The following is a 22809-nucleotide window of genomic DNA, read 5'->3' as shown; positions in this document are numbered from 1 at the left end:
AGCTGGTAGTTCTACAGTTTGATGCACCAACACAATTAAAAAATATTTAACTGTGTTAAATTTAATAATGCTGAAGTTAGTTGTCAGCTGTCAATTTTAAAAATTTTAATAACAAATCAATTACAATAAAAAAATGCTTATAAAAATTTTCACTTGTAATTTTTATTAATTTTCACGTGTGGAATTTTTTAATTAATTTTTTTTTATAATAATTGCATTATTGTAAAATTTTAAAATAATTTTTAATGTCTGCCAACTTCAATGTTATTAAATTTATCAATAATTTATTAAATGATTTGACAAGTAAGTTTAAAAAATTAAATTACTATAGAATTTACAAATTTTTTATTAAATTTATACATTTTTTACTTTTAAATTATGATTTTTTTTATTAGCTGTCACTATTATAATTTTTTTATTTTTTTTAATAAATAAATTTTCTCCAAAAAATTATTTCTGAAAAATTGCATTTTTTCCTTTTTCAATTTTTTAGATGTCAATTTTTTTAAAAAAATCTTTTAAATTAATTAGTATCTGCTAAATTAATTCTTATTTTTTTTTTAAATAAAATATTTAGACATTGAACATTTTTTTTACAGAAAAATTTAATTCAAACAAAAGAAAGGCCAGATGCGTAAATGGTGATCGTTGATTGAAAATGGAGCTGAAGGCCTAAAGCTTAAATAAATATAAGTAAAATGCGGAAAAAAAGTTGAGAGAGAAGTAGAAGTAGAGGTAGAGAAATCGAGTGTTGACACCTTTGACAAGTGCGGGGTCGCCCTTACACGTTTTGTGTACCGCTAACAATAATTACTGCACCTGTTTGTCTACACAGTGTTGAGTGTTGCAATAAAGTCATAACGTTTATTTTTATTGTGACAAAGTATTTAAATAAACAAAAAATCTATTCCCAATGTCTGGTTGCTCAATAGGTTCCAAGTTTTGTGTCCGTCGTAAAGTGAAACACATGGAACAAGTGAGGACACTTATTATTTGATCTAAGACAGTCGAGAGTTTACATTGACACATAAGTAGCCCATTTAATTTTTTGACAAAGAAGGATTTAGTTTTACGGTAAAAGCTATTGGAATGTTTTATAGTTACAATAGGAATGGAGATCACGAACGAGGGTCATCAGGAGTTTAATGATGATACACCTGTTTTAACGGCACAAATCACCAACACTGGGCATGACAATGGCATTGCTAATTTGGAGGTGGTCCAAGACACGTCAAAGTCTCTGCTTGCCAAGTGTCACTCCAATCAGCAGCCGGAAGATCGAGAAATCAAAATTGAAAACGTCAATAATGGCGAGTCGAGAATTGAAAGAGATTCACTTGAAAAAGAAATAGATTCTGTGAAAACTGTTAAAAGTCCGAGTTCGTTAGCTTTTACAATTGACTTTGGTGGCAACAAAGAAGTTGATTCTGCTAAATATCAAAATTTATTTCAACGATATAATGCCAGGCATAAACGAAATCTTTCAACATCTAAAGTAAGCTAAATTTATTTTTAATTTAATATACATATGCATAATTATTATTTTTTTGTAGATAAATTAAAAAAAATTTTTTTATAGATTGAGATTAAATCTAAACCTGTTGCTGATTCGTCGCCAAATTGTCTACAAAAACATAAACCAGTGAGTATCCATTCAGAAGGATATTTTAGCAGTGAAGATGATACTAAAAGAAAAGCTGATAGATTGTCACAAAAATTAAAAGAATTAGGTAAATATTTTATTTAAATAAAACAGTTAGTATAAATAAACAAACAGTTAGTCTGGAACGAAATTATATGGATGAAAAAATTATTTGAATGGTCGGTATGGTCGGCAGATGAGTCATAGTGAAGTCATCTTGACGACTTAGCGGCTACATTGACGACTAAAATACATAAGCAGGTACATAAGGAGCGCGTTCATTATTATTCTGCAGGTATTTTCTTGTGAATCACCTTCATGAAACTTTATTTCAAAGCTTCGTCAATGAATTTCCATATAAAATCGTTCGGCTATCACATTTAAAAATATAAATTACGTAATATAATTAAATTATTTAATTATAATATAAATTAATATTATTTAATTTATAATATAAACTGATATGTACAAATTTTCATTGCTCAGATTCATGAGTGTTTCTATTTTTCTATTATTTTATACTTTTGCCATCTGGCTTTTTGCTTTGGCATTTAAATTTGAATAAATAAAAAAAATAAATTATTTATTGTATTTGCAGGTTTAAAAAATACTAAAGGTGCTACTAAAAAGTCTGATTTGATGTCGAGATCGATGACTGAGAACACAAACGGCGACACAAAACGTAGATCGTACCACGAGAAGTCGACGAATAGTTGTGTGTATGAAATAACGTACTCGGCAACGATGAACGACTTGAGTAAAATGCAGAGTAATGTCGAAGAGGAATTAAATCGTGTGCAATATTCGCCGGAAAAAAAGTACACTAAAAATATCGAGTATATTGAGATAAATCATGACTACGGTGAAGAAGTCGAAAAATCGAGTTTAGACACTGTTGAAAAGCTTTCAAATACTAGCTATATGTCCGACAATTGTCCATCCAATGAATTTGCTAGCAGCAGCAGTAGACAAACAAACGTGCAGATGATGAGTGTAAGTTACACTGGAGAGAAGGAGAATAGTGGTGATTTTGATCAAACAAACTTGGAAGTTTTTAACGTCAGTACTGTCGACGCTGGATCTGATGGTACAGTAAGTGAAGCCGGGACATATACAATTCACAAGGATTATACAGACGAGGAAAAAGCAAGAATGGATATCGACAAAACTTTCAGTGTCGGAGTACTGACTGAAGAAGAGAGCAATGAATTGTACGTCCATCATTTTAAAATGCGAAGCTCTCGTGATACAAATACATGGATTACCGAGTGGGCAACCCAAGTTGCCGAGCACAATTCACTACCGCCTGTGATCGGTGGCACAACTGGACGCACACCGCCAATGAGTCCGTCTAAAATTCCATCCCCGATTTACTCGCGAACCCAAAGGACTTCAAGAACCCGTTATGAGCAGAGTGACAGCAGTTTGGACGCTGAAATTCAACAAATGCGAGATAGAATAACTTCGGTGCCAAATTCTAACCAACATACGCTAATTGATTCTGGTGGAGAGTCTGATGAGGACACCAGCAACAGTTACAACACTCCGCCTCATAGTTCTCAACGCACTCCAACGCACAGCGCTCTGGTACGTCGTGGCAGCCTGTCCGAATCGTTGTTCAAGCGAGTTAATCACAATGACTGTCGACGTAGCATGAGAAAGTATCCTGAGATTAAGAAAAAAGAAGAAATTCTTGATGTGCCAAAGAGTCCGTCCCACGTTCTAGCTCGTCTTCATCTTGAACGCGGTAATTCTTTAGATTGCAAGTCTGATACCGCTGAATCAAACTCATCACGACGCAGTAGTCTTAAGAATTATACAACTGATGATAATTATAAGCATACAAACAGTCCAATTTTAAATCGTCTTCGTACTAATAATTCTACAACTCCTAAATTAACAAATAGTCCGATACTTGGACACAAAACAATTACTACTAAAATATTAAACTCGCCGAGCTTTGAAAGACCTAAACAATTGCTTGTTAAATCAAATTCACAAGCTAAAAATGTTGGTTATTTTACGTGTGTTGAGAATAGTCCTTATATGCTGAGAAAATCAAATAGCACGTCAAATTATCGAGAAGACACATCACCGGGTATCAAGGAGCTCTCAGTGCTCAATAGCAATAGTATTTATCAGCGTAATTCTGCGGGTATTCAGCGTTCTTCCAGCAACACAAGTATCCGTATTGCAAAAACTAAAAATATGTTAGCACGTCGCAGCAGCTTTAATGATCAGGGAGACCGACTGTCTAAAACGAAGCATGTTGTCTCAGATAGCAGCAGCGAAGCTGGTGAAACGCACAACATACCAGCTCCGCTAATATCATCTGGTATTAAATTAAATCGCGCATTCAGTATTCGTAGAGCACGTGTTACTTGTGATTCAGACACAACACCCAACACGACTCCAGAAGAACGACGACGGAAAGCTCAAGTGGAAATAAAATCCGCCCCGTCTTCTGCACGTCAATCATCAAGTCATCATCGTGCGCGGACGAGCAGTGTTGGTGCCAATAATAAAGATAATTATAAAAAACCTGAGACACGTCCGCGTGTTCCCTCGTTGTCTAGAAATGAGGGTGGTAGGTACAGTATGCGTGGCCAGAAGAGTACATCTAGTGTATCAACTTCACGGCCTAATTCTGGTGTTAAAGGCGGCAAAGATGCGAAAAATTCAGGTCGCAGTAATTCAACGTTAACTTCCAAAGAAGTTGAATTTCAAAATTGGAAACGTAGAAAAAATTATGATCCGATGAAAGCTGCAGCAGAGGGTAAAAAAAAATTGGACAATTCAAGAAAACATCACAGCACAGAAGACGGCAATAATAGTCGAGATAATTCAGTTTTACGCTCAGCAAGCTTTCATGGCACACATGGAGCGCTTTCTCTGGCTGATGACTGGTCTGACAATGAATTAAATTTTGTTGAGCAAAAAGAAATAATTCAGATACCTCCACCGTGCAGTCCTCGTGACAGTGACAGTGATTTAGATACGTCATCTTATCTCCAGACGACGCAAAATGTCATGTCTGCCATGTCCGCAAGGATCACTGTCTACCAGCCAGCGCCAGTTGACTCTGGAGGCGAAAGCGATGAAGACACCAGCCAGAGTTTAAGACAAACAAATAAAATATCCCATCAAGTTAGTGACACTGAGAGCAGCGATGACCCGCATCCTGTTGGATCGAAATTCAACCGATCTTATGGCTTGAGAAAATCACGAGAAAGTCAGGAAGTTAAGAGCGCGCCGATTAAAACACGAACTCCTGTAGTTAATTCAAAACCCAGAGCTGAAACCGCAAGTATTGCTCGCACAGATTCCGGGAGATTCAGCATGCGTACCAAGGGATCAACAACTGGACCAAAAGCTAAACTTAAAGACGTGAAAAAACAGAGCCAATCTATCACCAGAGAACAGGAAATGCAAAATTGGAAGAGACGGAAGAGTTATGATCCAATGAAAGCTGCGATGGAAGGCAAGCGGAAAGCTGGATTAGTTAAAAAAAATCTTAATTCTGAGTCTTCCAGGTAACTTATTATTTACTTTATTTAATGGTGTTATTATTATTATTATTATTTTATTTAATTGAAATAAAAAATTAAACGACTGTTGGTAGGAATCTTAGCGATCGATAATAGTTTACGGCAATACGAGAAAGTGGTATGAATTGTATTTAAAAGTACGCACATACACACAGTCATTATTTATTTAATTCTTATTAAAGAGTGAAAATTTTTTTTTATTTCTCTGCTTTATTTTTGATGATATATAAATAATATTATCTGCAGCAAGAGAAACGTGTATTGCTTCACAGCACAATTTGTTATTCAGTGTTTCGTATAATTATATATTATTTTATAATAACGAAACAATATGCTTTATGCAATCATTTATTATTATAAATACTAAAGTAAAATATAATTGAATATATAAATAAATTATAGATTAATTGATGTTGATAACGGGCTTTTGTTTAATTGTATAAACAATCTAACTGGGTCATGTTTTGTGATACTTGTTTTATTATTATTACTGAGAATTACTTAGATTTTATTTTCTATTAACATCCTGATTTATTTTTAATTACAGTGTACTGAGATCTCAAAGCTTCCACGGGCCAGTGAATTTTGGTATCAGTGAGTGGAGCGACGAAGATATTTCCGCTTCTGCTGATGAAGCTCCTATTTATTAACGACTATGATATTAACGATAATAACTCGATATAATTATTACTTTATGACAATTATCTCAATGTCAAGTTTCGCTAATTATAGATAAGCCGGTGAAAAAAAAAAATCCATGACTTGATATTAATTATTTAAAAGAAAGTTTATTGCGTAATCAAATTATCGATTTAGTTGTTACAATTAAGTTTTATTTTATATATATTATTAGAAATATATAAATATATATTTTTTTGGCTATGACGCATGAAAATTTTTTTAAATTATTTGCGTTTAAAAGTTATCGGTACGCTGAAACAACTGCTAATTATCATAACTTTTTTTTTTTTTTTTTTTTTTTTTTTTTTTTTTTTCAATTATTGAAAGAAATAAAGTGAACAAAGCGTGTGTAAAAAAGTGAAATAGCTGAAATTAATAATTCAATGCTAAAAACGGAATTATAACTTAGGGATTATCTTAATAATTGTACAAAATATAATGTTTTATTGTTTACTATAGGTTTCGATATTTTCTGAGATTGCAAATAGCTTTATTGCACTTATATATATGTTTACTTTGAGTGATTTTTTGTTTTATTATCATATTAACTTTATAAGAGATGTATATTTGATTTGAAAGTAATCAACTGTATTCTATGATAATTCAAAATTTATTTACATTGGATTTGTTATGCTTGTGAGAAATGTGCCTCTATTATTAATATAAATTATTCAAATTGTTATAAATAACGTTGAGTTTGATATTTAAATTCGTTTAAGATTTTTTTATAATTAAAAGTACTATTATTTATATCAACGTTGAACAAAAATATAATTTTTTTATATTATTTACTGTGTAAAATTTACAATGTGATCGCTTTTTTCTGTACATCATACTGTTATTGATTTAAAAATAATCAATTTATGGAAATTAAAATAAATATTGTTCTAGAAAATTATTTTTTTAATTACCTCTCATTATTTATCAGTAAATCACAATTGTTAATTTTTATTTAAAAATTAAGGCAAAAAAAAATTTTTAATAATTCAAAAAATCCCGCCATAATTTAAAAGTACCGGTATTTTAAATCTAGGATCACTTTTTTTATTAAATTTACTTTTTTAACAATATGAATACATAACTTATGAAGTAAATTATTTAAATCAGTAAAAATAAATTTTCTGAGATGAGTTATTCTAAATATCTGATTATTTTATCTTTTTTTTTAGGTTAGGTCATTAGAGGAGTAAAGTCAGGTGTTGTGTGATGTAAATTAAAGAGTCGTTTTGTTATTAAAGTTTTGAATATATTATTGTTTATAAAGCAATGTTGCTTAATAACATTTGTAAAAATGTTTATAGTAATTCACGTCTCCGATATTACGGGGTGCTTGCTGCAAATAAAATAAAAAAATTAGAAAGCAATAAATTACCTAATTTTTCATGTTTACGCGAAAAAAGAATGATTAATTCTGTAATAAAAACAACGAATTGTGGAGAAAAAAGATTTTACAGTGCTCAGCCAAATGAAGAATTAAATCCACTTAGACTTTCAGCATTGACTGATGATCCACTGATATTGATGCCTAGTTTTTTTAAATCCGTAAAAAGTTCTTACAACCTTCATTTTGTATTGCAATCTCAAATTGACAAAGAATTTAATATGCACGAATTCGCTGATGGATCCAAGCAAGTATGTTTTTTTTTTTTTTTTTTTTTACATTAATTATTATCTTTAATTATTATTTTGAATTGTCTTTAATAAAAATAATAATTGTTCAAGGCTGTTGAAATGGTATCACATACACTTGCTGTAGAAGATTACGATAGTCTCCAAGGTTTAGTCACTCCAGATGTTATTCAAAAGTTAAGGTATAAAATATCGACGTTATCAGAAGCACAGAAACAATTAATTCCTGTCAAAAAAGAGGAAATTTATGGCATGTTCCCGTACACAATTGACGTTGTATCTAAAGGAGACGAAGGTAATTTTTTTTTTTTTTTTTTTTAAATTAGTTATCTGGTTTAACAAATTTTTTTTTGTCAAGCAGACACTTGACAATTTTTTTATTTCTTTGGAAGATAAATTAGGCATATAAAATTATTCATAAAAATCTCATTTATAATTTTTCAGAGCTTCTAAAGATGAAGATTTTAAATAAAATTTTTAATAATTGATAATTTTATTTTTTTTATCAGAATAAAATTGCAAGTGTCAAACAACTGGATTTTTTAGTTTACTGTGTATTGATAAATTAAATATATTTATAATAATTTTTTAATTATACGATTTTAATTATTTCAGGTAGAGAAAGATTATTTGTTGAAATAAAAATGACATATTATTGCTTAAAAGGATTTGGTGAAATGCAAAAAAGAGGTGAAATACCTCCACTTCAAATGGGACTTATGCCAGAATATCGTGAAAAAATTTTTTTAGTTAATTGCACATTCAGTAGAGAGTATACTGAAAATGCATCATCTTCGTCTTGGGTAATTAATCAATATAATGAACTAATGTTGGTGACCGCGGTAAGTATTTTTTAAACATTGTTATTTCTATTGACAATTGTACAGTACAAATAATTATTTACTGTTTTTTTTTTTTTTTTTTTTTTTTTTTTTTTTCCAGTAATGAAAGTTATGTGGTTCTGACTTACTTGAAAGAAAAATTAATATTATGTAAGAAAAAAATAAATCATCATTTGTTTTAGTTAAATGATTATTTTAACGACCAAGATTTAATACGATGTATTTGTACAAAAAAATAATTTATTAATTTATAAGATAACATTTTTTTGTAGTTTAATACATATATTAATAATAATAATAATTACAAGTTGCGTAATAATAGTGGAATGTGATCACTAACTTGAAATAATGTAGCGCCAATGGAAGAGCCGCATCTTTCAATAGATATAACGATGGGTCCCTAAAATAACGATGATTGAGTATTAATTAACAACTAACAACCAATTAATTACAAATCAATTTATCAAGATTAGTAATTCTCACTTTATTAATTTGAGGATTATGTAGGTGGAATTCATTTCTTTGAGAGCACCGATATAAATTATTTTTTTCTAATTTTACGGAATGATAAAGATTTCCAGTGACATCATCGTTTAGACCAATGAGAGTAAGCTTTACGAAATTTAAATATGGTTTCATTAATTGTGTAATGACAAGTTGACAATTAATTCCACTCTGTTTAAACTTTAGATCAATTATTTTATTAGGAAAAGTTGTAATAGTTTCTAAATAATTGATAACATCTGACTTTTTTCCTATAAATAAAAATAGAACAATTAATTATGATAACTGTGAAGATTTATGATAGAGATATTATTTGAGGACTTAACGTAAACGATTAAAATTACCTGCGTAAATAGCGTCGATAAGCCGATAAGGTTTAATAACAGTTAAAGCAAACATTGGAATTTGATTTCTCTCTTTGCCTTCAAACCAGATATCAATTGCTGTCATAAAAATATTTTTAAAACGTATTATTACAGCTATTAGTATTTTAACAGTGATATAAAAGTTTAATTAAAAATTTCACAGGTTAATTTATTAATTAATTATTATATTAATTACCGAAAAATTATCTTACATTTTCCAGTTTCTTCAAATACTTTTTGCACTGGTATGTCTCTTGTTATAAATTTACTCAGATGAGTAATATATAATCCACAATTAGTACTCAATCTTTCATAACTTGGTCGATGACTGGATGTCGAGTATGCTTGAATTAAATTTCTTAGATTTTTGTTACTTCTATACTCGTTTACTTTTGGGATCTCCCTATGAATTTCTGGATTTAATTCCCTATAAATCAGAGGATGTAAAAGTTTAGCAAGTAATAACTATTACGCCTACTCTGGTAACTAAAACTAAAACTAAAACTTTTTTTTTTATCTTCAAGTATATATATATATATATATATATATATATTCGTAAGTAAAAGTTTTATTATTACTTCGGAGGGACTGTTTGACACGTGTCGAGAATCACAACGAGCAGTGCTGGATCTTTCGGAAGAATCATTGCAAGTAATTCGCTCTCGCATATTGCATCAGTTCTCAAAAAATTATTCGGAGCATCTACTGCAAGCATGTAACTTTCCTGCATTTTAAAACCATGACCAGCAAAGTAAAATAAACCTATTTTTATAAATAAATAAATTACATTAAATAATAATTATAAATTTTTAATTAATTTACCATAGACACCGTCACAAAGTAATGAACTAAAAATTTTCATAGCATTTTTCATTTGGCTGGTGGTTAAATTTAACAAACAAATAACTTGGAATCCAATTTGTTCTAACAATTGTCCAAGCTTAGCCACATCTTTTTGTGGTGTTTTTAATTTTTCCTGGTAATAATAATTTTCATTTGCTATCAGCAATGCTATTTTGGCAACTGCTTTTTCTCGAGGCAATTTAATCTATTTATATAAAAAAAAAGTCCCGTATTTAATTTATCAATTACGAGACATTGAAATATAATTAAACTATAAATAATTATACTTACTACGACATTACTTTTTTCGCTATAAACTTCACTGATATCATTAAAAATCTGACAATAATATTTTCCTTCATGTTGAGCTTCAAATTTTTCTATAACAAGTTCATGTGATTTCTGCATCTTCAAGTGAGTGTTGTCATGAAACCAGCGATAATTAGGAGCCGGATGACTGTCTGCTAAACAACTTAATCTAAGGGTACCATTAATATGTACTTCAACCAGCGGCAATGGCTGTTTAGTAATAACAACAGGCGTTGATTTTATTTTTAGACAAACAGGATTCGACGTTAATTGATCGATAATTAACTCATCTGAACTAATTTGGGTCACTTGGCACTTGTATTCTCCTTCTTGATCAGTATTATTGATAATAATACTCAATTCATCTTTATTTTGACCCTCCAGTAGAAGATTTTCGTGATACCAAGCAAAAGCAGGCGGTGGTAATCCTGTAGCTTGACATTTTAATTTAAAACATTTACCTAAAGCTACTCTTACTTCATCAGTTTCATTTGAATTGGGCTGCCTCGTGATCACTAACGCTTGTGGTTCATGAATAATTGAAAGCGCTCGTAATAATTTACAATTTTCTAATAGTTTGCCTAAGGTCCTTACTGTACACATTCGTATATTTAATTCATCTAGTAAATTTTCAGCCGGTGAACTTTTTGAATTCGTTTTATCATCTAATGATTTTATCCAACTGCAACTAAAAATATATTTAAATTAAATAATTAAAAATTATCTGACTAAATTTAAGGCTTTATAATTGTTTTAAAAAATAGGAAAACTTTCAAGTTATCAATAACAATAATTATTTCACATAAAATACTGTACACTGATGCTGTAGCCCATTAAATTTTTTTTCAAAAGATTAAAACTCAATAAAGCCATTAACATTTGACAGGTAAATTTTTTTATCATGTCATAAATTAATATTAAAAATTTAATGAGCCAGAAAAAAAATTTTTTGAGTATTTTAAAATAATATTTTTAACATGCAATTTTTCTATTTATAAAAACTGTCAGATTTGCTTATAATTAAAATAAATTAAACATTTAAATAAAATAAATATATATCTTGAATTACCCAATGAACCCAAGCTGTTGTGACACATGTTCAGCCAGTACGTTCCAACCGTAATCATTTAACTCATCAACAAGTTGTTTGTAAATAACAGCCGGCAAATAGACAAGCTCAAGTTCTTCATCAAACTTGTACATATTTATATCAATAATATAGTTTAATATTTTACAGTATAATAATAAAGTAGATTAGAACAATTTATCTAAAAAAAAAAAAAAAAAAAAAAAAAAATTAATATCACTTGCTAATCATAAATGTAGACTCCATTGTGACAAGTATACGTAAAATGAACAAACAGTTTGAAACAAGGATAAAATATTATCAAGGTCGTCAACGTTGAGTTATACGTCACTTTGTTAAAAAACATTTTCCTCAATTTACCAAAAAAATAAATGTTATTAATAATTATACCAAAAATTATAAGTTTAAAATTAAATTATAAAATAGCTTTAAAAAACTTACAAATAATTGATTTAATTGTTAAATAATTTTCATTTAAATTCTGGAGTCTGGTCTGGAAAATCTGGAGTAAGTAATTAAAGAAGATTTAAACAGAATAAAAAGTTGCCGCCAATGCGCAGTAGCTCTTAAAAACCTCAATCGATAAAACGATTCGCTTTGCACCAGCTGAGAAAAACCTTGGGCATGTTTCCTTAGTCTGTCATCGTCGCGCGCGTTAAGTGGTGTTCTTTGTTAAATAAGAAAGTAACCTCTTTCGGTTACATTATTATTTTCCCACCTAATGTGAAAAATCATTGTCAATATTAAACATCCGACATGGAACACACCTTCACTCCTATATAAACAAAACAAAACAATATATAAATGAATAATAATAATAAACATAAAAATAACGACAACAAAACGTATCATTGATAATAAATGTTAAGTCATTTTGTTAGTAAATAAATAAAAAAAATATGTACTGTTATAATTTAATATAAAAGTGAATATTAATTTGAATATTTACGCATTTATGCAGATTTAAATACTTAATTAAATTTTAAAAAATTTATAAGATATATAAATTAAATAAAAGTAAAAACAGAGAAGTTGAGTGTACGTCGTTGTCGATGTCGATGGTATGACCAATGGCTCTGAAAAACAGAGTTTCTGCGCGATGCGCGTGGCGCCCTGCGTCGCATAATCTTGCGTATCAGTGACCGTCAGTCAATCGAGGCGGCAGTGGTGTGTTAAAAAACCCCGCAACACGCTCTCATGTGTGTGGTGGAAGCGAGCAAAAGCACGATTTTAGACGGAGAAAGAGAGACATTAAATAAATAATAGCGGACATTCATTTTTAATATTCTAGATTCAAGTACTTTATGCGGTGGTGGAAGAAAACGTTCCTCAATAATGTTTTATGTTTATTTACTAAAAATTTTTACTGTTTTTGATAAAATATTATGATAAAGATTTTTTTATCAATAATCTGAATCGTATTGACACAAGAATAGTGAAGAAGGTATTTACTGTACTGGATTAAAAGGATAAATAATAATAATGATGATAACAATAACATAAATATTAATTATTATTTTGGTTATTTCAGTTCAGGTATAAAACGACTGGATTTAAAGAAATATTCAGCTCGACTCGGAAAAGTACATGTAGAAATAGAAGAAGTTTTTGAGTACTGGGACTGGGGAGAGGTCGTGTTTGTGTCGCGCGTGTACAGTGGGGAAAAAAGAGGAAGGGAATGAAATGAGAAGACGTGGACATCCTAGTCACGGTTGTGTTGAGACCTGCATTGTTGCTGTACAATTTGTGTATTTTACTACTGTGTGTGACAAGCTTATCCGTAAGCTTGCGGTCTTGTGGACGCAACAAACAGACCGCAAGTGAAAGACCCGAGCAAGCTCCTATCCGAGAAAAGAGAGAGAGAGAAACAAGAGAGCGAGCGAGCAAGATTTAGAGCGAAAAACAACGGGTGAAGCTGTGGAAATAATACATATTTAAATAGAAAGACGTGATTATTTGAGTCTGTCCTAGATTTTCGACAGGTGGATGCTGATTTATTATTTATCAATTATTATTATTGTTTATTTTCCGTTAATTTATTTTTTTATTTTATAAAGTTTGTAGATTTTTTTTGAGCGGTAATTCGTATTATTTACTGTAATTTTACAAGTGATTATCAAGTGTTTTGTGCAAGTAACTGTGGAGATATAGTCGTGATTAAGTTTGTGTGTAGGTTGTGTACTTGTGCCGTGGCCCGGCCATCATGGCGAACCCACGGAAATTCAGTGAAAAGATTGCTCTCCTCAACCAGAAGCAAGCTGAGGAAACTGCTGCTTTTGAAGCTATTATGAGAGAAGTTTCGGATGTTACTAGCCGAGTAAGAATTTTTTTATTTTTATTATTAGTGTCTTAACTTCAGACATTTCCTTTATAGATCAATGTCCCTAACCTCATGGCATGATACTACTCTGCTACTGCTACCACTGCCTCATTTATGTTATTATTATTATTATTATTATTATTATTAATTTTTTATTGTTATTATCAATAACATTGAAGTTGACAGACATTAAAAATTTTATAACAATTAAATTAAAAAGTTTCCCATGTGAAAATTAAAAAAAATTACAAGTGAAAATTTTTAGAAGCATTTTTTTATTGTAATTAATTTGTTAAAAATTTTTTTTAAATTAACAGCTGACGGCTAACTTCAGTATCATTATTATTATCCATTTTTTCATATAACACTGAAGTTGACAGACATTAAAAATTTTTTTAGAATTTTGGAGCAATTAAATTATTAAAAAAAAAATTTAATTAAAAAATTTCACATGTGAAAATTAATAAAAATTACAAGTGAAAATTTGTAGAAGCATTTTTTTTTTTGTAATTGATTTGTTAAAAAAATTTTTAAAATTGACAGCTGATGGCTAACTTCATTGTTATATTTTTTTATTGCTATTATTATCAATTTATTATTATTATTATTATTATTATTATTATTATTATTATTATTATTATTATTATTAATATTTATATTTTTATTACATTATGATTATACCTAAAATTTTATTCTATTTTTTATAATTTCAAACTTTATTATTTTTTCCCGGGTTTTAATACACGCGGGTTACAACCAAAGAATTTGCAATGCTCCGACTAGAAACGATACAACATAAACATACGAAGAAGCTAAAGTTTTAAATGTATGTGCGCATACTTTACGTACTCTTCTTACTGGTGTATATTTTAGGAGCTTGGTGTGGGCATATATAAAGTGAGGGGGAGAATAAGCTGGAGTAGGAGTGTAAGAGGATGAAGGTATTTAGATAGACAAGAATAATAATGAGAAATATCAGATCAAGAAAATGTTTAAAAAGTATATATGCATACAAGTTAATGACTATATGCACTAATTTATGATTTGCATTTCATTTTTTTCACTCGCTCTTCGGTCGTTCATGTTTCTCATTACTTCCCAGGTGACGCTTTCTTCATTCCCCAATAAAATATGAATAATAATAAATATTAAACGTGACAATATTGAATATTGCGCCATGAAAATTGAGTTAGCCGACATTTAAAAATTTTTAGGATTTTTTTTTATTGAAAAAATTATTACAAAAAAATTTTTTTAAAAATTCATTTGTAAAAACTTGAAAAACTGTAAGTGCAATTTTTTAAAAATATTTTTTTGTTTTAATTTCATTACTGAAAAAAAAAAAAAAAAAAAAAAAAAAAAATGCGCGGGAAAATTTTATATTTTTATACTTAGTAAAATCCTCTATTAAATTTGAATCATTTAACGAGCTTAATAGATGTGCAAAAGTGTGTGTAGAGAAATACTAGGAACATGGATTATTTTATTTATTTATTTACTTAAATTGTCTGGAATTTATGGATTTGTCTAATCCACCTTAAGACTTTACACTGTTTGAATTAGTCACTTTATTTTATTTTCAATGACAAATTATTTGATATAAAAAAAGTAATGTATGATGTGTGACTAAAGTTTTATGTTGGTTTTTTAAAATTTTTGTTAACCTTGGTCTTATTGAACGCATTATATACTTTATTTCTTTACTCAAGTGCTAATGACCTGGGAAATTAAACAACAAATAGTTGAACTTGAATAAGTATATATTTATTAATATTTATTTAACCGGTTATTTAATTATTTATTTCGTTATCGCTGAGAAACGTGAAGGAATGTGTTTACTTAAATAAAAAAAAAATTTAAAAAAAAATTTGATTAAAATTACAATAAAATTTATGTTTTATGAGTTAATAGTTTTCTTTGGTGAATTATATTTTTTATAGCGTGTAAAGTATATTTAGAATATTGATTGACAAGAAAATTACTCAACGGTTATTTTTGATCGCGTTAAATTTATTTTTATTGCCATAGATTATTTTATTGTTTTTGAGAAGTGAATGTAATAATAATAATAACAGTCATAATTTATTATTATTATTATAAATAAAAATAATAGTAATAACAATTAGATATAATTGTTATATTACAAAATGAGTTTGTACATGTTATTTTATATATTTAAAAAAAATTCTTAAACGATTAAAATTTGACGGTTCGATTGGGCGGGCTTCATCACCATATTCAACAGCTATATTTGACTTTCCGAGGTCATTTCGTTCCTCGTTTTACTGACAAAGAGAAAATGGTAACTCTGTGTGTTCTCAATTGAGAACAAGAGAGCAAGTGAGAGAAATAGTAAAGAAAATTATAAAGATAGAGAATGAAAGATGATGCGAGTAATCGATCTCTGTGAACTTTTAAATATCAAATTTCTTAATATGATAAATTTTCCACTTTAGAGATAAAATCGAAAAATACTAATTTACTTGTACACATTGGTTGTTAAATATTTAACCGTGTAAATAAATTATAAGACCAAAGTATCTAATATATAATTGAAGATAAACTTTTAAAAATCACATGTACTTTATAAATTTAAATAATTTAGTACTTTAAAAATTAAATAATTTTGAACACTTGATTTTATAAATTTCAATTTTAGCTTGTAGTAATAAAAGGTACTTTTAGATTTACGAGTGATGAATAATATGTGGTACTGCATACAAAAATATAAGAATTGAAAGCAGAGTAGAGACCCACTTTTTAATTTATTTTTCTCGTCTGTTTTGATGGCGTCGTGGCTATTCGCAATAACAATAAAACGTTATCATCACATGTATGAGACGACGAAGGTTATATTATGAGTCGCGCACGTGTGCACCTATGATGTGATGGTGTCACACATTGCTCCGATATTTGAACGAACGAGTAATATATATGTATGTATAATGATAGTTATACTGCACCGAGTAGAGTTCGAAACTACAATCGCTCTCTGACTTTCCATTAAACTCGGAAGTAAACAGAGGTAAAAAAATAACAGAACAGGAGTTCATTTCTCAGTCTTGTTTTTTAAAACTCGCAAAGTTCATTAAAAAAAAAAAAAAAAAAAAAAGAAAGTTAATAATTTTATAAATTATTATTTTATAGGATTTAAATGTCAATCGGAAATTATATTAATGGAAAATACGATAAATTAAAAATTTTAAAGGAACTATTAATGTGACCTCGTTTTATCGTTTAAATTTTTATTTAATTTTTAATTTATAAATTTTTTATTTTTTACTCAGACCCCGGCAATTCCAATCAATCTGCATGTATTTTTATTTAAATTAAAAAATTAAATCCAATGGTAGATAAAAATAGTAGCGCATTAGTGTAGTAGTTAGAGAGACTTAAAGTGTCACCTGGAAAAAAAAAACAATTGTATTGCATTTAATTGGAAAATAAAAAAAAAAGAAAAACAACAATTGTTATGAACTTGCATAGGTGGCGTCAGCAAGCAGTTCAGTAGGAGCAAGTCCTACTGGAAGTGGTGTACCAGAGACACCATTGTCTGTGAAGAGTGCTGGTGCAAGTCCTCCTCAATCAAGCGGCAGTAAGCACCTCCACATAAACATTGGGAGTCAATACAGAGCTGGTGGTTCATTGCCCAACGTTAACAACAACATTGAAAATCGAGATACTACAGATACTAAAGATCCTTCTCCAAACTCCGTCGCTATTCACTCTATCGATCTCAAGGTAGAATTTTTTGTGCCTAAACGCTATCAAAAATTAAGCCTAGAGTCCAATGTTGTTGTTTTTGTTGTTGTTGTTGATGTTACTGCTACCGTCATTTTTTATATTTGGAGTTTGTGAAGTAAAAAAATCAAGTCGATTAAAACTTTTGAGCATTGCTAGCTCTCAAAGTTTACTTCACAATTCTCACAGCGATAAATATGTGTAGAAAATTGTTAATATTTGTTTAGTTTAGCTATCACTTTAATATAATGTTTTAACACGTAGTTACACTTGGCATGCTCAGTTTCATGTTGATAAATTCATCTCGATTATTATCTATTGGATTAGAATCTAATCTTGATACAAACTCAATTAACTCAACCACGCTACGCCGTGTAATTTCATTCAAGCACCATTAGTGTCCTATAATACATACTTTACGTGCCTAGTACTTCTATTCTTAATATTTTTTATCACACGCATACTTTACGCTTGATAATGCCCATCTTTCAACCATATTTGGTATTGTTAGATTATTTTTTTTTTTTTTTTAATGTTATACTCCTTAATAGGTATATTATTTATCATTTATGTCTTGTTAGATTAGTCACAACACATTATTATACTCATTTTGTAAATTATCTTAATTACTTAATTATCTTTATTTAAAATCATTACTCGATAAAAAAATATTTATTTTAAAAAATAGTCGTTGATAAATTATCACTTACAGTAGCTTGTTTAATTATTTTTAGTTAAATAAATACATTTTTTTTTTAACTTGCGGTAATTCCAGTTAAGGTAACAAACTTTTACACTAAAAAAAAAAAATTTTGGAATTACTCTGGAAGCAATAAATTGCAATTCTTGGATGAGCGAAATTTTTTACCTTCAGGAATTTTATTATGAGATACAAATCAAAATTCATCGTGATTTTTATAATAAAATTAATATACAATTTTAATTAACAAAAATTAGACATTTTAATAGGAAAAATAATTATTTTTTTGTAATAAAAAAAAATTTATTCGGTAAATAATTTTTATAACAGTTTTATTATTTTTATTTATTTTTTATATTACTCTTTATTGATAATTAATTATATTTGGTAGTTACCCAGGTCCAGAAAAGGCGCATTGATAATTATAACATTTTATTGTATGTGTATATTGAATTTGTCACGTACTTTTCTTATTTTCATTCACACACACATATATACACTGACGTTAACACACTCCGTCGGTCCTTAAAACTTTGAATAATAAATCAAAAGTTCAAACTTATTTTTTCTCGCTTCCAAGTAATTTAAAATAAAACAAATTCTAAATTAGGTAATTTCATTTTTTCTCCCAGTATTTAAATCGTTCGTCAATAAACTCGCCCATTTTCATTTCATTGCCAGCGTTTTTTTAATTTTTCTAAATCATAAACCACATCTGAAAGAAAAAGACACATTTTTTAGTCACTGGCTTTTTTAATTAATTATAAATTTAATAAAAACAAAAAAAAGAAATCTTACGCCGGGATCTTTGCTCTGGACACACGTAGCAATTTTATAGACTTTCTCGCAGTTGTCGGCTCCAGCTGTAAAGTTAAAATTTTAAACGAATGATTTAATAGCAATGAAAAAATATGAAATATTAATTTGTCTTTTTGACTTACATTGTTCGGCACAACCTCCTAGAATATCAGATGCTTTAGTTTTAATGTCTTCTGGGAACATTTCAAGAAGCATACCGTACTCCAGTACACCGTCTTCATCAATCTAAAAAATTTTATTTATTATAATTAAATGTAAAGTACTTTTGTTTTGACAATAACTTTAAAACTCACTATACTGAAGGATTCAAAAAGGCAAAACATGTAGCAAGTTAAAGCAGGGTCATTTGGAATAGAACCAGTGTTGACCTGATCAATCATACCTGGCAAAAAAAATTTATTTTAAATTATCGTGCTATTTAATTTTCTTTATCTTAAAAATATCTATCAGTTAAATAAAAACCTTGAGTGGTTCCATGCTCGGACATGCATCTTCCCTTTTCTCCGGCCGCCATTTCAATAATTTCTGGCGGTACCCAGTCAGGTAACTAAAAAAATAATTTTGCAAATAAAATTAATTATCCAAAAAATTTTAAAAGTGAAAAAAAAAAAAAATGAAAATAAATTCCTTACCTTCGCAGAAACGAGCGAAGTTTGCATAACAAAGCCTAGGCAGATGCAGCTCAGGATCACCCTCACCATGTTTGTTGATTTTATTATTTTTTTTATGTGAGGATTTTCCTTTCAATACGTTTGCCCGAAATAATTCGAATGACAAATTTTTATAGAAATAAAATAAAAAGATTTTTTTTTCCCGATTTACGAAACACGTCCACTTGTAATAAAATTCAAAATCAGAATATTAAGATTTTAGCAATACCGCAGGATATTATAAAGCATCGAGTCACGGGATGTGGGCGTGGAGTATTGTCATTAATACTTGGGATCTTCTTATGACTAGATTCGCAAAGTAATATATAGACGTCATTTGATTTTTATACATGATTATATTTTAGCCATCTATATCGTTTACGTTTGCGTTTAATACAACGTGACAACTGATAAAACCTTTAATTTAACAGAGTATATATGTTTAATCATTAGTGTAAATGTTGTTGTGCTGGTTCAATATTACAATACACTATTAAACTTATCCCCTCTTGTTTATATCGGTATGTACCCCTGACCTTCATCGCATCCTGCGAACGTTCCTCACGCAAATTAACTTACATTTATTCGTTTAATTTTTTTCTTCGCTTTTATTTTTTACTCATTGTTTTACTTTTGAGGTATTATTGTTTTTATACATTTTTTCACTAAGTTCTATTATTACTTTATTTGATCAAATATTTTATTGTTGATACTAAAATTAGATTTTATTATATTAACTAAAGCTATAAATTTGCTGACGGTACAAAATATCTGATAAAAAACTATTAAAAATTAATTATGAGAATAAATTCAATCGTTTTAAAGAAATTAATTATCGAATTGAAAATATTACTTCATTTTTATTTATCTTTGTATTTTTTGGTAACTTTAAGGTAGTAATCTTATCAATTGGCTGAATGTTATGCTTATCAACATTTCCTTAAATGATTTCACTTTTCATTCAAGAGAATATCCCTAGAAAAAAAATAATTTAAATAACCTAAGGAAAATTTAAAAAAATTAGTATTTATTTTTCCAACTTGATAAATTAAAAATTTTTTCGATTGAAACGGAAATTTTTTAATATTTTTAGGTGCAAACATTATCAACTCTGTTAAGAAAATAAAGATCATATTTTATAGTAATTTATGAAAATTGTTAATTTTGGAGAAGTTGCGTAACAACGATTTTCATTATTATTATTATTGTTATTTTATAGAAATTAACTCAAGTTTTGTAAATTAAATTTTTTAATTTATATCGGGAATAATAGAGGGTGAAGTTGATGTATATAATAAAGTAGAAAGAAGAAGAGAATGAAACAACTTTTGTTGACAATTGAGTTACGGAAGGCCTTTCACTCAGTACTCTTTTTTTCAGACGTCCATTTAAGATGATAACAAGTGTTAAAGTATAGGTATACTCAGTACGATAAAATAAAAGGACTTAATTACTTTGTTAAAAGAACGCTTAAATTACAATTAAATCTATTCCCCTTTGTTCCACTAGAAAAAAAAAAAATGAAACTTATCTTTTATTCCCTATTATTGCTATTATGTATTTTTTTTTTAATTAAAATACACTCTTGAGAATAACATTCGGCAAAGTATAAAGTTGATAAAAAAATGTATTCTTTATTAAAAAAGTTATTTCATTTATTCAAATAATTAATTAACTTTTTTAAATGTTTTTTAAATAAAATTAACAATCTATAGGACAGTTTAGGTAATTTTAGAAAATTAATAAAATTTAAAGTCCTTCTCTTAAGATTTGAATGTTGGCGTGTCGTTTCCATCGCAAAAATTAAATTATATATTTTAACAATTGGTTGAATAAGTTTCTTTTATTTTACTTCAACTGTACTCCCCTAAAAAATAAAAAAAAATTTTTGGCGGTAAAAAAATTTTTTCTCAATGTAGCAATAAGAAGGCACTAAAATTATCATCACAAATAAATATTGTAACTTGAATCATTTCCGAAATACTGATACCAATGCTGGACCGTATCAATATCAGCTTTACAAATATTCAATGTCTTTAAAGACGTCATTCACGTCATTATAATTGGTTCTTAGACAAGATATCAATTTGTTAATGACAGTTTGTCAAATAAAATGACCGAAAATTAATATGTTCTAATAAGAAAACTAATGATAATTCAAAAAGAATATAATGAAATTACTTTAGTGTTTAATTAATGCGATTACAGAACAATTTGCAGATAAATCGTTATTTCGGTAACAAGTATACCAACTAATTTTATTATGTAAGTTAAAGACGTTCTTATATTTATCTCGGGCAATTCGACGTGAATTGGGCAACCGAAATTTTTCCTCAGCTGTCAAATACTTGACGCGGGTAGAATTTTTTTTCTTTTTGGTGTGGGCATCCCACAAAACTTCTTACAAGAAATCAGTAAGGTGCTCTTGGATAGAATAAAAGTTCAATACAAGTTAAATTGAAAATCAACTAACGTTCGACGTAATTCCCTCGTTAACGGTAACATGAGACTGCCCTTTCTAAAGCTTACTTCACCTTGACAGTTACTTGCTCTTTCTGGTATGGACGTAAAGCTGAACTAAGGAGTAGGTGAAGCAGAATTACTGTAATAAATTATTAGGTAGAAATAAATTATGAAAACTCAAGTTTTATTGTTGTAATGGTTAATTTTCCAAATTCTTTAAAATGATGTCATTGTATTCAAGTCTTACAGCTTAAATAAATGATAAATTATAGTGTAGACCTTTGAACGGTAATTTTAGACCCAAAAATATAGGTGTTCAATTTTCCTATTTAGAAAGTTTTTTAATTTTATTAAAATAAGTTTAATTGATTATCAGTTTTTCATCTAGTTAATTATTACCAATTTAATTATTTTTTTTAACTGCTGCAAAATTTTTAATCAATTTTTAAGTAGTTTGACCAATCGTTGATCATCATAAGTATAAATTTTTTATCTGCGCACTTGAACAATAATTTTTATTTTTGCAATTTGAAACTTTTCGAGTAAAACTTCACTAAAGTTTATTTTAATTGGATGTTTTATAAAAAAAATTTTTTTAACATTTTTAATATAAATTTTCGATAATTATAAATTTAAAAAATAAAATCAATTATAATTTAAATTCAA

The 22809-nt window shown here is 28.5% G+C and overlaps 5 protein-coding genes across 6 annotated transcripts in view; 3 read left to right on the top strand and 2 right to left on the bottom strand.

The window, feature by feature from the left end:
• The first annotated feature begins 457 nt into the window (after positions 1–457).
• Positions 458–6714, top strand: LOC141524867 (uncharacterized). Its single transcript, XM_074239002.1, has 4 exons — positions 458–1495; positions 1580–1730; positions 2241–5175; positions 5738–6714. Exons 1-4 carry the CDS (start codon positions 1112–1114, stop codon positions 5838–5840), a joined length of 3573 nt encoding a protein of 1190 aa, XP_074095103.1. The 5' UTR covers positions 458–1111; the 3' UTR covers positions 5841–6714.
• A 344-nt stretch (positions 6715–7058) lies between these two features.
• Positions 7059–8661, top strand: LOC141524689 (m-AAA protease-interacting protein 1, mitochondrial). The gene is made up of 4 exons (XM_074238684.1): positions 7059–7503; positions 7594–7795; positions 8116–8342; positions 8443–8661. Exons 1-4 carry the CDS (start codon positions 7138–7140, stop codon positions 8443–8445), a joined length of 798 nt encoding a protein of 265 aa, XP_074094785.1. The 5' UTR covers positions 7059–7137; the 3' UTR covers positions 8446–8661.
• On the bottom strand, positions 8606–12527 carry LOC141524688 (mucosa-associated lymphoid tissue lymphoma translocation protein 1 homolog). Of its 2 annotated transcripts, none has more exons than XM_074238683.1 (10): positions 12400–12527; positions 11892–12225; positions 11433–11631; positions 10346–11051; positions 10034–10259; positions 9790–9973; positions 9424–9638; positions 9191–9289; positions 8826–9097; positions 8606–8742 (listed from the first exon to the last, which is right to left on the bottom strand). In XM_074238683.1, exons 3-10 carry the CDS (start codon positions 11564–11566, stop codon positions 8644–8646), a joined length of 1935 nt encoding a protein of 644 aa, XP_074094784.1. In that variant the 5' UTR covers positions 11567–11631; positions 11892–12225; positions 12400–12527; the 3' UTR covers positions 8606–8643. The 2 variants fall into 2 exon arrangements, with proteins under 2 accessions (XP_074094784.1, XP_074094783.1); XM_074238682.1 differs by having other exon boundaries at positions 12356–12494.
• Positions 12528–13049: 522 nt separating this feature from the next.
• The window catches only part of Crtc (CREB-regulated transcription coactivator), a 28338-nt gene continuing 18578 nt past the window's right edge, over positions 13050–22809 (top strand). Inside the window, exons 1-2 of the mRNA XM_074238685.1 lie at positions 13050–13767; positions 17257–17511. Of these exons, the coding sequence (XP_074094786.1) occupies positions 13654–13767; positions 17257–17511 (369 nt within the window). The 5' untranslated portion in view covers positions 13050–13653. The remainder of the gene's footprint in view (positions 13768–17256; positions 17512–22809) is intronic.
• On the bottom strand, positions 18527–20113 carry Obp1 (odorant binding protein 1). The gene is made up of 6 exons (XM_074238884.1): positions 19663–20113; positions 19493–19577; positions 19324–19412; positions 19153–19255; positions 19010–19074; positions 18527–18926 (listed from the first exon to the last, which is right to left on the bottom strand). Exons 1-6 carry the CDS (start codon positions 19729–19731, stop codon positions 18909–18911), a joined length of 429 nt encoding a protein of 142 aa, XP_074094985.1. The 5' UTR covers positions 19732–20113; the 3' UTR covers positions 18527–18908.

The sequence above is a fragment of the Cotesia typhae genome, unplaced genomic scaffold, assembly GCF_013202065.1.
Source record: "Cotesia typhae breed Kobodo isofemale line unplaced genomic scaffold, CoteBio_Ctyphae contig_23, whole genome shotgun sequence".
Classification (NCBI taxonomy): Eukaryota; Metazoa; Arthropoda; class Insecta; order Hymenoptera; family Braconidae; genus Cotesia; species Cotesia typhae.
This window is presented reverse-complemented; position numbering and strand designations above follow the sequence as displayed.